The sequence below is a fragment of the Phycodurus eques genome, chromosome 10, assembly GCF_024500275.1.
Source record: "Phycodurus eques isolate BA_2022a chromosome 10, UOR_Pequ_1.1, whole genome shotgun sequence".
In the NCBI taxonomy this organism is placed as follows: Eukaryota; Metazoa; Chordata; class Actinopteri; order Syngnathiformes; family Syngnathidae; genus Phycodurus; species Phycodurus eques.
In genome coordinates this window covers 13547255-13564076 of record NC_084534.1, presented here as the reverse complement: position 1 = coordinate 13564076, position 16822 = coordinate 13547255, and the positions used below count along the sequence as shown (strand labels likewise).

General features: G+C 42.5%; 2 protein-coding genes across 8 annotated transcripts in view; one reads left to right on the top strand and one right to left on the bottom strand.

The window, feature by feature from the left end:
- ppfia4 (PTPRF interacting protein alpha 4) overlaps positions 1-8131 on the top strand; it is an 80984-nt gene extending 72853 nt beyond the window's left edge. For all 7 annotated transcript variants that reach the window (XM_061687253.1, XM_061687254.1, XM_061687256.1 and 4 more), the window contains 7 exons: positions 692-867; positions 1884-1981; positions 3131-3306; positions 4505-4573; positions 4654-4840; positions 4942-5039; positions 6837-8131. In XM_061687253.1, the coding sequence (XP_061543237.1) occupies positions 692-867; positions 1884-1981; positions 3131-3306; positions 4505-4573; positions 4654-4840; positions 4942-5000 (765 nt within the window). In that variant the 3' untranslated portion in view covers positions 5001-5039; positions 6837-8131. The remainder of the gene's footprint in view (positions 1-691; positions 868-1883; positions 1982-3130; positions 3307-4504; positions 4574-4653; positions 4841-4941; positions 5040-6836) is intronic.
- A 1047-nt stretch (positions 8132-9178) lies between these two features.
- On the bottom strand, positions 9179-11097 carry myog (myogenin). The gene is given in 4 exon segments (XM_061687603.1): positions 9179-9667; positions 9669-9757; positions 9930-10029; positions 10421-11097. Coding segments are annotated over 4 exon segments (789 nt in total). The 5' UTR covers positions 10937-11097; the 3' UTR covers positions 9179-9583.
- Positions 11098-16822: the final 5725 nt, after the last annotated feature.

The following is a 16822-nucleotide window of genomic DNA, read 5'->3' as shown; positions in this document are numbered from 1 at the left end:
TACTCTGATAAGAAGCATGTAGACCATTTGAGGCTGGTCCTTCTTTTAGGATAACTATTGCAAAAAAAACATTGATTCTCACTCAACTGAGGTCTCATGCAATATGGCGACTAGCGGTTTCAAACTCGTTTTGTGCGTCATATTTTCCCCAAATTTTTAGTCATATTTTTAATTTTCTTCAACATTTGAATTCCAAGCTTCCACTGTTGTATCAAACATACGCAGCATTTCTGTTCTATTACAATTGTTGTCATAATCTCATATAGTAGTAGTAAATAAATAAGTAAACACGAGCCAGTGTTAAAAGCATATTTTTTTCGTAAAATACTCCAAGTTCCACCAACAACATAATTAATAGTTTTGTTGATTTTATGTTTCCCAGTGGGTCAGGACAGCGAGTCAGCATCCACACTATCTGGACCTTGTATCTGTAATGGCTAAATGGATTGCAACCATGATTAATTTTTTTTTGCTACGCTTGCATTCCCTCTTTTCCCATTTGAAAATGTTCGTGGCTGTAAATAATAAAACAAAGAAAGACCACACAGTGTGATATAACTGAGATATACATATTTTGAGGTGATTTCCCTCAAGCAACTGTTGCAACCACACAGGCTGTGATTTATTAGTCAGACTTTCACATATTGAAGTCTTTAATTGTTGCAAATGAATAGCACTCCTCTCCTTGCAGACGCTGGCGTATGGAGACATGAATCACGAGTGGATAGGGAATGAGTGGTTGCCAAGCCTCGGCCTGCCTCAGTACCGCTCCTATTTCATGGAGTGTCTAGTGGACGCGCGCATGCTGGACCACCTGACCAAGAAAGACCTGAGGAGCCACCTCAAGATGGTGGACAGCTTCCACAGGTCTGCCACATGACCATGTAGCTTATTAACAGTGACACAGGAGAAGGAGTTGGGTGACTCGAGTCACATGACTTGACCCGAGTCAGACTTAAGTCGTCGGGTTTATGACTTGGCACTTGTATGGCAAAAACTTATGGAAGACTCAACTTGACTTGGTGTTCATCAGCCTTGACTTAAACTTCAAATACAGTACATGACTTGACTAGTCCTGCCTTTTTGCATTTGAAAATGTGCATTATGTTTTTGATAAGATTGCGAATAAGAGAATGGCAACATTCAAGGTTTGTAACTCAAAGATAAGAGACACAATAACTATGATAGTAAACTTCGTCCGTCACTAAAACCCCAAAGACAGATAAGCTATGTTAACATTACAGTTTAGCTAACTGATAGCTTGTCAAACATTAACTAAGCTTCAAAAACTGTGTGATTGTGAATGTGTTAGTAGCCTCCAGCTGAACACAAGTACAGATACGGTACTGAGTGCAAAGTGGCTAATTTGCAAATATATGGCATGTTGTGCCTGATCAAAAGTTTCCTACTCGCTCGACTTGCTTGAAACGTAGTGGGGACTCGACCTGCTTGATTTTTGCCACAGTAACTAATTTTGACACGTTAAGGTTAAGACTTGAGACTTCATCCATCCATCCATTTTCTGTACCGCTTATCCTTACTTCTTAAAATCATGGCCTCAATTATTATTGTTTTTTTTTGTTTTTGTTTTCCAGACAGAAAAAAAACAAATGGAACCAAATATTTATCATATTATATTTATAAATAATTTCACTACAAGGGGAGAACTGCATGATCTGTTCAACTGAGGATGTAGGCGATTTTAGCATAGGTGGCCAGCATCATGGGGAGATGATTTAGGTTAGAAAAACAAGAACAAAAAAAACATCCTGTCAAAATATGACTTGTGCCAACATTTTAGTCAGGTGACTATATGTTGTGACTTAGTTTCCTCTCTGGTATGATTATTAGCATTTGCCTCCATCTGCTTGTCTGTTCACAAGGGCGAGTCTGCAGTATGGGATCATGTGCTTGAAAAGACTCAATTATGACAGGAAAGAATTGGAGCGCCGGAGAGAGGACAGCCAACACGACATGAAAGGTAAATTTGCATCAACGAAAGCAATAAAGCAAGAATGTTCACGTTTTGGCGGCACGGTGGGAGTGTTAGCACATCTGCCTCACAGTTCAGAGGACCGGGGTTCAAATCCCGGCCCCACCTGTGTGGAGTTCGTATGTTCTCCCCGTGCCTGCGTGGGTTTTCTCCAGGTACGCCGGTTTCCTCCCACATCCCCCAAAACATGCAGGGTAGGTTAATTGAAGACTCTGAATTGCCCGTAGGTATGAATGTGAGTGCGAATGGTTGTTTGTTTATATGTGCCCTGCGATTGGCTGGCAACCAGTTGAGGGTGTGCCACCTCTCGCCCGGAGATAGCTGGGATAGGCTCCAGCACGGCCGCGACCCTAGTGAGGATAAGCGGAACGGAAGATGAATGAATGAATGTTCACGTTTTCACTCATTGTACCGCCTAGTGGCAGATAATGACCAAAGCATGGCAACAGCTGCACTTTCATCTGTCACATAGTCAAGCCAAAGAAGCCCAACAATCTCCACACACACACAGTTGGGATGCCAAAACATGCATTCAGGACCATTAAGTCTCCTTCGATTGCAATGATGTAAAAACGGGGCTATGTCACACAAGTCACGATGCGATGCTGTACAACAATTATTATTAAACGTTAAATGTGTCACAATATCAATGTAACTGAAGAATGTTTATCAAATCTTTAATCAAAATAGAACCATGCGCAGGTTTTCTGTAAAACTTGAATGTATCAAAAATAGAATGTTCAGATAAAAGCCTATTGTGTCCACAAGATACAAAACACACACAGTCATGTAGCGTGCCCTCTCACCCTTTTGACCTTAAGCTGTGGACATGAACTTGATTCAGCTGTTGTTCAAATCAGACTCCCGGCCTGTTTAGACACGCACACACACGCCGCCTGTTCCAGCGTGGAAAGTTTACCGACAGCTGGCCTGCAAACCAACAAAGGGAGTGTGCCAGGCACTTGACACTGCGCGGACATGCATATTATCTCTTTATCTCGCTTGCTCTCCCTCTCTCTCCCTGTCTCCTTCTAAGCTTTCTCCCTCTTTATTGTGGCGCCCAGTGCTTTGCTAGATACCCTGTATGATCCTTCTTCCCGTACATAAGTACAATAAATTCACTTTTGTTCACTGTAGATGTGTTGGTGTGGACCAATGAACAAGTGATCCACTGGGTCCAGTCCATTGGTTTGAGGGAATACAGCGGCAACCTGTTGGAGAGCGGCATTCACGGGGCGCTCGTCTCCCTGGACGAGACGTTCGACTACAGCAACCTGGCCCTCATCCTGCAGATTCCCATGCAGAACACACAGGTGCTGACAGACGAAAACACACTTCATAAATCAGAACACGGAGAAGGGAAAGACTCAGTCGGTGTTATTCTTATGGATCACAGAATAAAACAGTTGCAGTTAAACACTTTTTTCCCACATTGATTATCTAAACAAGACTGGAAGAAGCAGCAGTATGTTTGAAACCAGTGTTTCCTTCAGCTGGCTTCAGTCTGCCAACATTAACTTCTGCTCCAGTTGCTCTCTGATCCACAGTGAATTCACCTTAAATGATTCCCCAATCACACACTGTAGTACAAATGACTCACAGGAGTCGTGTTGAAAATAAGTTATTTAAAGGATACGCTGTCTTTTGAGGATAATTTGAGTGGATTTTATTCACAGAAAGAGTACAGTATCCATGACTCTGTGTGGAAATTCACCGATACATCCATTTTCTAAAGAGCTGGAGCCTATCCCAGCTGAGTTTGGGCAAAAGGCAGGATATTCCCTGTACTGGTTGCCAGTCAATAGCTGGGCACATAAGACAGCCAACCAGTGATACTCACATTCTATGAACAATTTAGATTCATCAATGAACCTAACATGCATGTTTTTGGAATGTGGGAGGAAGCTAGAGAAAACCCATGCAAGCATGTGCAAATGCCACACAGGAACACCGGAGCAGAGATTTGAACCCCGACTCTAAGAACTGGAAGGCAGACGTGCTAACCTCTACTCCAGCTTGCTTCTGGAATTTCCCCGCTCCCCCTTTCAAAATTAAATCACATCAAACTTGTGATGTGGGTCATTCTACCAGACAGGAATAGCGTTTCCAAGTCATCACAAAATCTAAGGACTCGCATTCTGAACCATACACATACAAGACAATGTTACAAAATGTACTAAGGAAAATAAAAAAAGTATGTACACATATTTACTGTACGGAGGATTTTTATCCATTTATCCAGAAGAATATTTTGTGAGTTCAAAGGTTCACATGGAGTCTAAAAGTGTTTGATGGGGTTGAGATCCGGGCTGTCAAGTTCCAGACCAAATCATAAATGTTGCTTTGTGCTGGAAAACAAAATGAATAATAATGAATCAATCAATCAATACTTTTGTCCATATGAAGTATGTTCCTGTGGTTTTTTTTTTGCTTTGTTTTGGGTTTTTTTTTAACCTTGGTTCTTGCTGTTGAGTACTGTATAACTGTTATGTGTTGTTGTTTCTTTTTCAGGCCCGGCAGGTTCTGGACAGGGAATTCAACAACCTTTTAGCCTTGGGGACCGACCGACGACTCGAGGAGGTCACATAACATGTCATGTTGCCGGTTTGATCCAAATGTTGTTCACAATTGTCTAGCCGCATCTTCTCCCCGCCCCGCAGAGCGGAGACGACAAGTCTTTTCGCCGCTCTCCGTCGTGGCGCAAGAGGTTTCGGGCCCGAGAGGGGGTGGCGGGGCTGGGGATGATGGCGGGCTCCATGGAAACGCTGCCCACTGGCTTCCGCATGCCCTCCATGTCCATCCCGCCCTCCATGAATCTCATGCCCAAGAAGCAGCTCCAGCCCGAAGGTGCGGACTGACCAAGTGACCTAAACTTGTGGACATGAGTGTGCATGTTGTCTCTACTAACTGCATGCTGTGCTCTCTCTTGATAACCCCTTTGTGCCAAGCTCCGCCCCCGGCGTCCCCGAGGCTTGACCCCTCTACGGTGCGGACCTACTCGTGCTAACTCACTTTGGCTTACTAACAGGAATCCTGATGCTAACAGGTAAGCTTAAACTACAGAAATAACAGAAACTGCTAAATGTATTGTATGTGTGGCTTGTTATTTGTTCGGTATGTAGCAGTTGATACCTCAAGTCAATAATGATCAGGAATTGTCAAAAGAAGCATGGCAACCAGTATGCTAAGAATTTTTTGTCAGTATAATGCCATGCACCATTAAATGTATGACTTAATTTAGTATAACTATAAAACGCATGAGCAGTTGCATAAGTATACCAATTAAATTACAGTGCACTGAAACTCTTTACTAGTAATAACGGGGTTTGGGTAATAGTGTTTCTTGTTTTGATTACTTGCTCTCAATCAAATAATAACTAAGGAGCTCAAAAATTTAAATCAATGAAATATTTACCCCATTTCCCCATAATACAGTACTGGCTCCAGGCATTATTTACTGAACTCCAGAATTTTGTTTGTAAAAATTCATTTGTATAATAATTGTCAATAATATTTTTTATAATTTTGGGCAAATACTTTTTAATTAAAATATTCATTAATTAAAATCTTTAATTTGTTCTATATTGTATTCCGCCCTCATTGATCCCCCAGTGTTGCTTGCTTTCTTATAATTTTTATGGGCAATTGCACAATAAATCCACTCTCAAAAGTTTCTGAACAAATCCTCATCAACGTGCTGTTCTGAAATGCTCCGTGCTGCACACAGCACCATTTCTCTTCATGTACAGTAAACTGCAGCTTTACAGATGCCATATCGGCACTATAAGCAGTTTATGTTCTGATCAGGTATGTTAAGGTATAGTAAAGATAATTAGAACTGCATAGTGTACTACAACCTGTTGCTTTTTTTAGGGTATGGCATTTATTTATTTAGGTGGACGACACACTGGCCAATTAATTGGAGCCAGGTATCTATTACCGGAGGCCACCATCCATCCGTTTTCTATACCGCTTATCTTCATTAGGGTCACAGGTGACCTGGAGTCTATCCCAGCTGACTTTTGGCGGGAGGAGCAGTACACCGTGGATTGGTCGTCAGCTAATTGTAGGGCAAACATAAACAATTCACCATTCACATTCACACATCACAATTTCGAGCCTTCAACTAACTAACATGTTTTGTGAATGTGGGACGAAGCCAGAGGACTGAGAGAAAACCCACATAAGCATGTGGAGAGCCCGGAGCTGAGATTCAAACCCAGAACCTCACTAGTGTCAGGGATGCTAACTAAGGTCCGATTGATATGGAATTTTTAAGGCCGATTACAATGTATGTTCGGCAGAATAAAATTCTGATAACCGATTAATCATTTGATTAATCTGACAAATATATAATGAATAAATTAACTTCTTTTTTTGGTCCCTTAACACTTACAACAATAAAGATATGAATTACAGGCAGAACATTTGACTGTTTTACAATACTTTGTCCTGTCAAATTATTTCCACTTTACAACAGAGTGAAAAATCAGCAAAAATTAGCTCGTATTTTTTGGGGGTTTGTTTGAATGTCATTATTTTTGTTTTTTGTTGTAATGTGTTCATCTGTAAAATCGACAAAATTGGCAGTTTTTTTTTAATTTCATTTTATTTTAATTTTTTGCTGATTTGAAAAGGGCTAATATGGACCGATTAGTCGGTAGGACCCTAATGCCAACCATTAGTCCACTAGTGCTGATTTGAAGAATTTAGGTATTAACACATTCACTGCCATTGACGGCTTGAGAAGTAAATATCCATGTTAACTGGGAAGGCTGGCAGTAAATGAGTTAATAACGCACATTCACCCCCTGAGTCTGACTTTCTGTCTTCTGTCTCCCAGTGCATTGTCATTACCTGTATGGACACATGCTTGTGGCCTTTTGAGAGTGTTATGCCTAATTTGAAGAGAGTGCTACCAGGGTGCCAGTGGGTAGGGGCTTCTCTCCTCTGACGGCCAGCCCCACCTCGCACCTTTCACATCCCACTTCGGACACGTGCAATACCGAGGCTGAGTCTAACCCTCGAACTCTTGAGAGCGGCCGTGAGCTGCTCTCGCTGCTGTAAAAGAGACTTGCCTCTGGTCTCTCCCGGTTGAACCCAGTGCTCCCAGTATCCTTGTCATCGTGGTTTTTGTGCTCCCTGAATCTCAGCTGTGGGTCATCATCCCCCCCGCCCCCCCTTCATAAAGTCTCAACATGGCCGACTCACCACTTCAGATTACCCCTCTCTCGGTTATGCAAGGTATTACTCAATGATCGTATCTGTACTGTATATAAAATGGATGATTACGTTTTTTATAAAGCATATATAAAAAAAAAAAATATATGTACATATAGGAAATATATCTGGAAAAAATTATATAATGGCTGTATGAAACCTATCGCCCTGTATTCAGTAGTGACTGTTCTCTCATGATTTCTTTGTCTTTGTGTCAGAGTGTGTCTTGCTGTATGATGTAAGTGTGCGAATTATCAGTGGGAGGAGCTTACGAAGAAGTGTCGCTACGAGTTCTTCTCACAGGTTCTTGGGTCCAATTTCAGACTTCTCTCTTCCCTTCCATGCTGTCCTCCTCTTTTGACACCACCTTCCTGTGTGACACTGTGTAGCCTAGAGTATAGAGGGTGCTGTTATAAGAAGTGTGCGTGTGCGTGTGCGTGTGTGTGTGTGTGAATGATACGATGATCCGACCCGCGCTATGTGGCTGTTTGGTGTAAACACTGTAGCTCCTCTCTGCTGCTGCTCTGCATCATTTCACTGATATCATGTGATAATGTGAAACTGCTCCAACTGATAGCCGATTCCTGTCCAATCACTTCCTGTTTAGTTGCCATGGATTCGTGCCAGTGAGGAGTCAGTACTTTTGGCTGCCCTCATTCAGTGAAAACACACAATATGAACCAAGTGAAGTGCTGAATAGGTGTACAATTGTTTCTTTATTTTATTTTTTTATTTTTTTATTTTATTTTTTTATTTTCCAAAGTGTCTAAAAGGTGTAATGTGCTATGTGGCAGCTATGAGTACTGTGTCTTTATTCCAGGTGTGAAACAATGCTGACATATCAAGATTTTATTATTTGGCTATTTAAAAAAAAAAGTACTGTATCTATGACACTATATCGACATGAGTAAAGCTGTTTTTTAAAGAATTGGGTGTTGTGTTCCTTTGTACTTTTAAAGTCTCTATTATAGAGTTAAACCCAAATATTCAGAAAAGTACAGTGTGTCTCAAATGTCGCACAGTATTTAAAGGTTGAATTGCCATCTTGCACCCCTTGAGACATTATGTTGCTTTTTATTTGTATTATTATGTTTTAGCTTTGGTGATCTTGGCCAAGGCAAAAAGTGTGACGATGACCGTAAAACCACAAATTGAATTGACTGTGACACACAGCTGTCCCGGCTGCTCACTACAAACAGTAAGTTGACAACGCTAACAAAAGTAGAAGATTGGAATGTTCACAGAAGTCATCTGTGTTGTGACGAGACTAGCCACCCAGGCACACACAGTCAATGCGTTCATTTCATTTTACTCAGTGTCCGTGGTTTATGACAGTCCTGACATTCGGCATTTTAGGTTACAAATGGCGTGTAATTGAATACTTTGTCACATGGCACAAGAAGGTATGCTCAGTTACTGCTTTTTTTCATTTGATTGTTTTCTTTCTCTGGCCTAAAAGTGTTTTTCATACTAATATTTACTGTAATTATGACTTTACTACTGCGTTAGCGTAGGTTAGTGATAGCCTATAACGTGTTCTGACATATATACAAATTCAGGTTACGTCGCCACCATAGGAACGGAACTCCGAGGACCCCCTGTAAAGTGGTTCGTTTTTTTACACCCGTGTGATACTTAAGAATCATAACATGTAACATTGTACACTTCAAGGTTTTAAGATGCTAACAGTATACATTGGAACAAATACAATTATTCCCTATTGTAATTTTTTGTTTGTTTGTTTCGGATTAAAAACAGACCTTGTTTGGCCGTAGAGGTTCCGCTGTATCAACAAAGATTGCAATTGCTGTATTCAAAATGGTCTTTATTGCATGGACTGGTCAGGAAATATTACATTTCCAAACATCTACAAATACACAACAATCTTAGTTATAAAAGTCAAAAATAAGTTAGCAAAAAAAAAAAAAAAATAATAACAAGACAAAATAAACTGGCAAAACCACTCTGTAGAAAAAGGGAACGTATTTACATCACTAGCATTTGTAACCAGTTTAACATTAAGCAGATCTTGGTCAAAACTGCCATGGTACATGTTGGCCCCACAAATAAACTCATGGTTCTTTGTTTGCATAAAAACACACACAAAACAAGAATGAAACATCAGGGAAAGGTTTTGAAAAGAGGAAAGCTTAAATTAAGTAAGGAGCAAAACTAGGCCTTGTTCATGCAGTCTTTTCAAATGCAAGCTTCCGACTGACTCTTTAAACGGTGGCTTAAGGCAGGGAATAAAGGAAATAAGGTCAAAGGTGGAATTAATTTTGTCTAGCAGACCCTTTGAAACATTAGTTACCGTCAAGGTGTATTGTGATTTAAATATGAAAATAACAGCCTGCTTTTCCGATCGTCTCGTCACTTTGTGTCTGAGGCACAGTGTTCTTCCTCGGGGTCCGCTCTGTGGAAGTTCTTATTTGGGAATGTCCACAGGAAAGGCCACTGCTCCATTTGCTGCAGCCATGCCCTCCACAATGGAGCTCAGGGTCTGAATGGTGGCCTGCTCTGGAGAATCGGCGGCACTCAGAAGCTCTACGGAGAGTCACACATCATGTGAGAGCATTTGTCTGTGTGTTCTTTCAGTTTAGGAGGTTTACATAAGAGCGACCCCCATAAAGATCTGTTCTGGAGCCCATTACAGCCTGTTTTCCATCAGTGTGTGTGCGTGTGTGTGGGTGTGTGTGTTTGCGTGAACTGGACTCACCCTCGCTGCTGTAGCTTTGCGTGCACTGCTCCGGGGTGCTGCTCCACTCGGGGCTACTGCAGCAGGTGCTACCCGAACTGGGCTCGCTTGATGACGACACCTGTTGCCATGGCGACGCACACAAGCAGAAGTCGCTGTCAGTCACAGTGTTATGACACAGTGCACCAATACAGAAACACTTTAGCCACACAAGCACGAGACCTCACACAGAGGCAAATGTAGGTGATGGGCAAGGAAAACAAAACCAACCTAATTTTATGTCCCACCATAATTTCATTTTTTTAAACTTTTAATTGGCTTGAAAGAATAGGTGTTGAAAAAGAGTCCTCTCCAAACGAGTCAAAACACAAATGATTTATGTTGTTGTTACTCCAGTCACTAACACGTCATTCTGTTTTAAAGTCTTCCATTTCCTGACAAGTGAATGCCAACCTCATGCTTCATTTTATCTCTCTGTTTGAATCTTAACATGCCCTTCTTCCACTACTCACTCTAGGCTGGTTCTGTCCGGCCCGGTAGTGCCCCATCTCGGTGTCCTGCTGGTTGAAGGAGGACACCAGGGCCTGCAACCTTTCGATGTACTGAATGGCGCTCCTCAAGATCTCCACCTTGGGCAGCCTCTGGTTGGGGTTCATGAGGGTGCTCCTCTTCAGTGCGTCGAAAGCCTCGTTGACCTTCTTCAGGCGTCTCTTTTCCCTCAACGTGGCCGCTCTCCGGCGGTCCATGGTCACCGTCTTCCGTTTGCACAGCTTGCAGGCCCACGGCAGGCACTGGCCCGGGCAGTGGGACTCGGAGTGGGGCGACAGGCTGGACGGTGAGGGTTTATCCTCTGGCTGAATCACCCCGACGCCCCCGGAGAGAGTCCCGCACAGGCCCATCATGGAGTTCTTGTCCTGGAAGCCAGCTTGGTCGTACGCCCCGGGCAGACGAGTGGGGAAGTAGTTGTCCCCTCCTTCATAAAAGCGTTGGTCTGGGAAGAAGTAAGGGTTGGTCTCGAAAAGCTCCATATTGGACAACGTTCTGCTGTGTGAGCCTACAAAGATCCCTCGCTTCCCTTGGAACCGCTCTCGCTAGCGTACGTGGTGTTCAAGTCCTGCGCCTGCAGCGTGTGTGTCGGAGTGTACGCGTGCGTGCGTGCGTGCCTGCCTCGTCCTTGGCCCGTGTTTGTGATGAGTGGAAGACGTGTGGGTAACAACTGGTGTGGAGCAACTGTAGGCTGGCATTTAAACCCCTCTGCCTGCTGCAGGATCACCGGGTTAAATTTAGCACGAGCCCCCAGAAACCTGACACGACGTTTAGCTGTTGCTGCACATCTACGCTTCATATCTCAGTTGGGCCCTGATCTCTGGAGCTTTCTAGGCCCGTGTGTGTGTGTGCGTGTAAAGTGGGGGTCTTTCCACTTGCGTGTGTCTCAAGAGCCAAGCATATGATCGAGTTGCTGGGGAAATGGGAAAGATAACCGTGCATCAAAGATGCCCATCTTAATGAGCTAATCCCAGTCTCACGTCTCCATCCATGACACTATACATGAAGTCCCCCACAATTGGGGCGGAGAGTTGGGGATGGACACTCTGGAGGCAGCTGTCACTTGTACCAATGATATGCAATGACAAGGAGTTGTTTGACTCAGAATTGTTTAGACAGAGGAAATGAGGCCGGGGATTAGTGTTTACCCAAAACTAGGTCACAGATTAATACTTCACAATGTCGGAATGACCGACCGGGTTGGCACGGGACAGACCATTTCATAATGTCTGTAAAAAATACAAATAAAAAAGGGCACCAGGATGCTTCCAGGTGGCAGGAAAGTGATTGACTACCGCTGACGTGAACTGAAATGATAACAAAAACTTGCTGTTTAGGGTTGCACTGCCAGAAATACCCTAAAAGGTTTCGGGGGTCTTTTTGTTTGTTTTTTTCAATTTCCTTAAAAAAAAAAAAAAAAAGAATTTAAACCAGCTGAACCTGTGGGGGAGGAGGATAAATCGAGTTGATGTCGTAAATAGTTAGAAAGAGGAAATCAAAAGACTGGCTGGTGGTGTAGTCGCCACTTCTAAAGACACAGACTGGGAAGCAAACTTCCCTCTTGAGGTTTGCCGAAGACATTCTCTCACAGGTATGTAGAGAATGTTTGGTTGGAATGTCTTTGTAATTTAGCTAACTATAATGGCTACCCTGCTAGCATACTACAGCGTGCTTTTTCACCATCAAATGAACAACAGAAAAATCTATTAATGAACCACTCCCTCAATGATCATGTTAACTGTTTCTGAATTTCCCTCGCGGCTATTTTTAAATAAACGTACTTGTTCAAATGTTCCGTCTCCCTTTGAAGCAATTCACCTCACGTAACATCTTTTCAACTGACATTTCACACGTTTAGTCTACAATGGTAGAGAACAAGTCTAAAATCACCCTTCAAGCCATTTCCCCTGTTTTTTCGATCAAGCTGCCTTGCTCAAATGACGTTTAAGATCAATTGGTTAGTGCCATTAGCGAAAGCTCCGTCTTCTGCCACCCGGAAGAACATGTGACATCATGGTTGAAAAGGTCACACTCAAACATTTTTAAACCACATAAAAATGTATTTGAGTCTTGCTTTTGCTTGCTTGGTGTGATACTGTAGTGACCTTGTGCGAAGCAGACAAGCCTGTGCAGGCACAGGCTGAGCTCAGCGCAGAGTTGTCACCGGCTCCTTTTACTCCGCAGAGCCGGGAAGACTGATCCAGTGAACGTGCAGAGGTGGAAATGCTCTTCCTTGTCCTAACCTCCTCCTGCCAGTCGTAGCTAAAGCATCGAGTGTTAATCCTTCCAGGAGATGTCTCACCTCGTGGCTCACCGGCTAAATCAGACGAGCTTCCGCTGGCATGTACACACGGCCAAAACACACGCTTCTCTGTGCAGCGGCGAGAGTGAGTGGATTGATTGAAATTTTCAGTGGTGACTTTGCATTTATATTCAATACAGAGTAGTGATTAATGGGTGGCACGGTGGGCGACTGGTTACAACGTCAGCCTCACAGTTCTGAGGAGCGGGGTTCAATCCCCAGCCCCGCCTGTGTGGAGTTTGCATGTTCTCCCCGTGCCTGCGTGGGTTTTCTCCGGGCACTCCGGTTTCCTCCCACATCCCAAAAACATGCGTGAATTGGAGACTCTAAATTTCCCGTAGGTGTGACTGTGAGTGCGAATGGTTGTTTGTTTGTATGTGCCCTGCGATTGGCTGGCAACCAGTTCAAGGTGTACCCCGCCTCCTGCCCGATGATAGCTGGGATAGGCTCCGGCACGCCCATGACTCTAGTGAGGAGAAGCGGCTAAGAAAATGGAAGCATAGTGATTAATGGTGGTATGTAATAAAGTACCATAGTTTTTTTTTCATGTATCTGTACTTGAGTGTTTTTTTGCCAACTTTTTTACTTTTTTCTGTAAAAACATACAGGTGAGGCATATTTCTTCAGTTATCATTAGCTAATTTAGCAGGTACAGCTCAAACGTATCCAAGTGCCCATGTAGGACCTGCTTTCAGTTCAGTCCTGATTATCCTGTCAGAATTTAGCTTGCAAATAGAGCTGTGTTCAGTGATTAGTTTATTTTTTTCTCAGTACGAGACTATCCTAGCTGACTTTGGCAGAGTACACCCTGGACTGGTCCGCAGACAATTGCAGGAAAAAAGCAATCGTAATACCAAAACAGATATATTTCTACTTACAGCATTATCATGATTAATTAATGTAATTTAAAGAAAAAAATTATCTCCATCCATATGATCCTCACTAGGGTCGCAGGCGTGCTGGAGCCTGTCCCAGCTGACCCCGGGCCAGAGGCGGGCTACACCCGGAACTGGTCGCAGGGCACATAGAAACAAACAACCATTCACCTACAGGCAATTTAAAGTCTTCAATCAACCTGCCATGCATGTTTTTGGGGATGTGGGAGGAAACCGCAGCATCCGGAGAAAACCCACGCAGCAACGGAGAGAACATGCAAACTCCACATAGGCGGGGCCGGGATTTCAACCCCAGTCCTCAGAACTGTGAGGCAGATGTGTTAACCAGTCGCCCACCGTGCCGCCTTAAAAATGTAATGTAAACTACAGATTTTACACTTATCTACACTTTTCTTTAATATAACTTGTACCATTGAGCAAAAGTATAATCAATAATATTTCTTAAAAGCCATCGTCAGAAACTTAAAAGTAATTTAGTTAAAAATTCTGTCGAGTAGCTAGGAAGCTAGGAACATGCAGCAATATGTCATGGTCTCCTTGGTCACATATCCTTAAAATCTATAGTGTTCTTGTCAGGACAGAGAACAGAAAGCACTGTAACATTGAAAAAGTTAGAGAGCTCAAACCCAAGAAGCATGCACCAATCCAAATTCTGGTCTCGGCTACAGTATTATCTATAGTTTTCTTGCTACGACAGTGAACAATAATATTTTTTTTTTAAATGTGGTTGGAAAGTGTCACTGGTAGGAAGAGAAAATCAGAAGCATGCACCGAAATGACTTTTGGCTTTATCTATCTCCTCCGTATTGTCTAAGATACAGTATATAGTATAAAGATTACAGTTCTTACTTTAATAACACACAGGCATCTAACTTGAAGGAAATCTCACAGAGGACTGGCCAAATCAACAGGTTTCTTAATCTGACGGGGAAAAAAAAAAAAAAGAGTCTCACGTGACATGTTGGAATTGATATACTGTCGCCATTAAATTAACGTTCCAAAAAGCTGCAATGTGTTAGACCTCTATCCACTTTTATGATACGATAAGATGAACGTAATATGTGAGTTGCTGGTGTGTGTAGTGAAGAGGCATGACAAACCAAATGTTGTGCTAGAAAGACCTACTAACTTTACGCTTGCCATTCATTGATTATTACAATGTAAATCTATTTATTGCGTTGATTTTTAAATCCATCACCCCCACTGGTGAATAAAATGATCTGAGTCAGTGGCATAAAATGACGGGCAAATGTTTGATCGGTTGTTAGCTTCTAGCAGCTCATGTTCTCGTCTGGTTCAGGCTCGAGGCAGAGCTGCGGTGGCCTGTCAGGTTAATCTGTGATGGATGCTCACTGATGGTGGGGGGAGCACAAAGACGCCTGTGTTGGTCCGGGGCTCCGACAGGAGTCTCAGTCACTCATATGCGTCTCACATCTTAACCCATTGTCGGCACAACCAGGGACGTGTGTGTGCGCGTTGTGGAGCGTCGGGTCGGCACACTTGTGTCTTTTGCATGGATAAATCCCTCCTCAGCAACTTTCAAGTGAACACTTGACATGCAATAAATTGGAGCGGGGGTGCTGGGGTGCTGGGGAGGTGTATATTTTGCATGCAGCAAATGATCCAACCAGCCAAAAGAGAGACTTTATTGATACTTCTCTAGTCACTAAGGTTTAAGTTTGATTCTGTTTTGGAAAATAACCTTTGAAGATGACTTGTTATTAATGGCTTAAGAATTGATCAATTGTTAAGAATGAATGAAAATATCAGTTTCCCCTCATTTGTTGTCGAAAGCAGAGAAAATATAGTGGTGCCTTGAGATATGAGTTTAACTCAGAAATCATCTTTCCGCACTGAAATGAATGGGAATGCCGTAATCGGTTGTAGCCTCCCAAAATAAAATGGAAAAAATTGTAATGTTTTTTATGAGAAGAAAATGGCACTCTATAATATTATACATTCAGGAATGACATCATAGAATCTTTAAAAAACAGTTTTTGTCACACTTCAATTGTGCTACTCATTCAGTTGTGCACGCCTTGCCCACCTGGGGGCAGTAGAAGGCAGACATATGGATATGTTTCACTGGAGACTCAGATCCTCAGCCTCTCGAGAGAGGACCTGAGTCTCTCTCGAAGTAATATGACTAGTTCTTCGCGAAGATAAAGAATATATGTCTGTGAGTATTGTTATATGGTCTCTCTATATGTGTTGCAGCACCGTTTGTGTTCAGATAGCCATTGCTTAAAGGGTAACACCGCCACCACACAGATGCTAATTGTTAGCCTGTGTGCCTATGGAGTTTCTCATCTTAGCATTCAGGTAGCAGAGGCTGTGTGGTTGCTTTACATACATAAGGTGTAATTGTCTTTGTTTAATGTTACATTTGACAGTTAAATTCAGCTGAGACTGACAATAAACTAAATTCCTAATTATATGTTCCAACCTATCACTTGTTGAGAAGTGATTTCGGTCACCTGCAACCATACAACGCTCATATCTCGAAAAACTCGTAAGTCGGATCGCTCGTATCGCAAGACACCATTGTACGGCAAACAGCTATGTGAAGTTCGCACGTCTACGCAAACCGCCACTATGATTCAGCAATATTATTCTGATCTATAAAAACCGGCACAGGAGTTCAGAATATTCATACTAGACAGATTATAAAGAACAAAAATGTTATTGATTAAATGATTGTTAGTTTTTCCTACAGACAAAAGGGTAAATTTTGTCAAATGCTAATCCAAAGATGTCTTTTTGTCGATGTGTTTTATAAATTACACACCGACAGTCATTTGTGAAAGGAATAAACTCAAAATCATAATCCTTATAGTGTTTTTGAGAATAATATCCTTCCCAAAACACATTCCTGCCTTCCGTCTGGGTACAAAAAGTTGTGGGTGAATTCTGCCTAGTAATATGTGTGTTGCAGTAGCATAGTGTGCAGTGCCAGTGACCTGTAGCACTCCCTGTATCAGGTATTGAGCCTTTCATTTTTATTTTACACCATTTAAGGCCATCGTAGTTCTCGCCGACATTGTTGAAGTCAAACATGTATGAGCTGGTTTGTGCTGTTGCGCATCAGTCCCAATGCAAATGTAATGTAGCTATTATACTGTATTTATCTGAGCTGCTTTTACAATATTAACCCTCGCGTATCCTGAGAT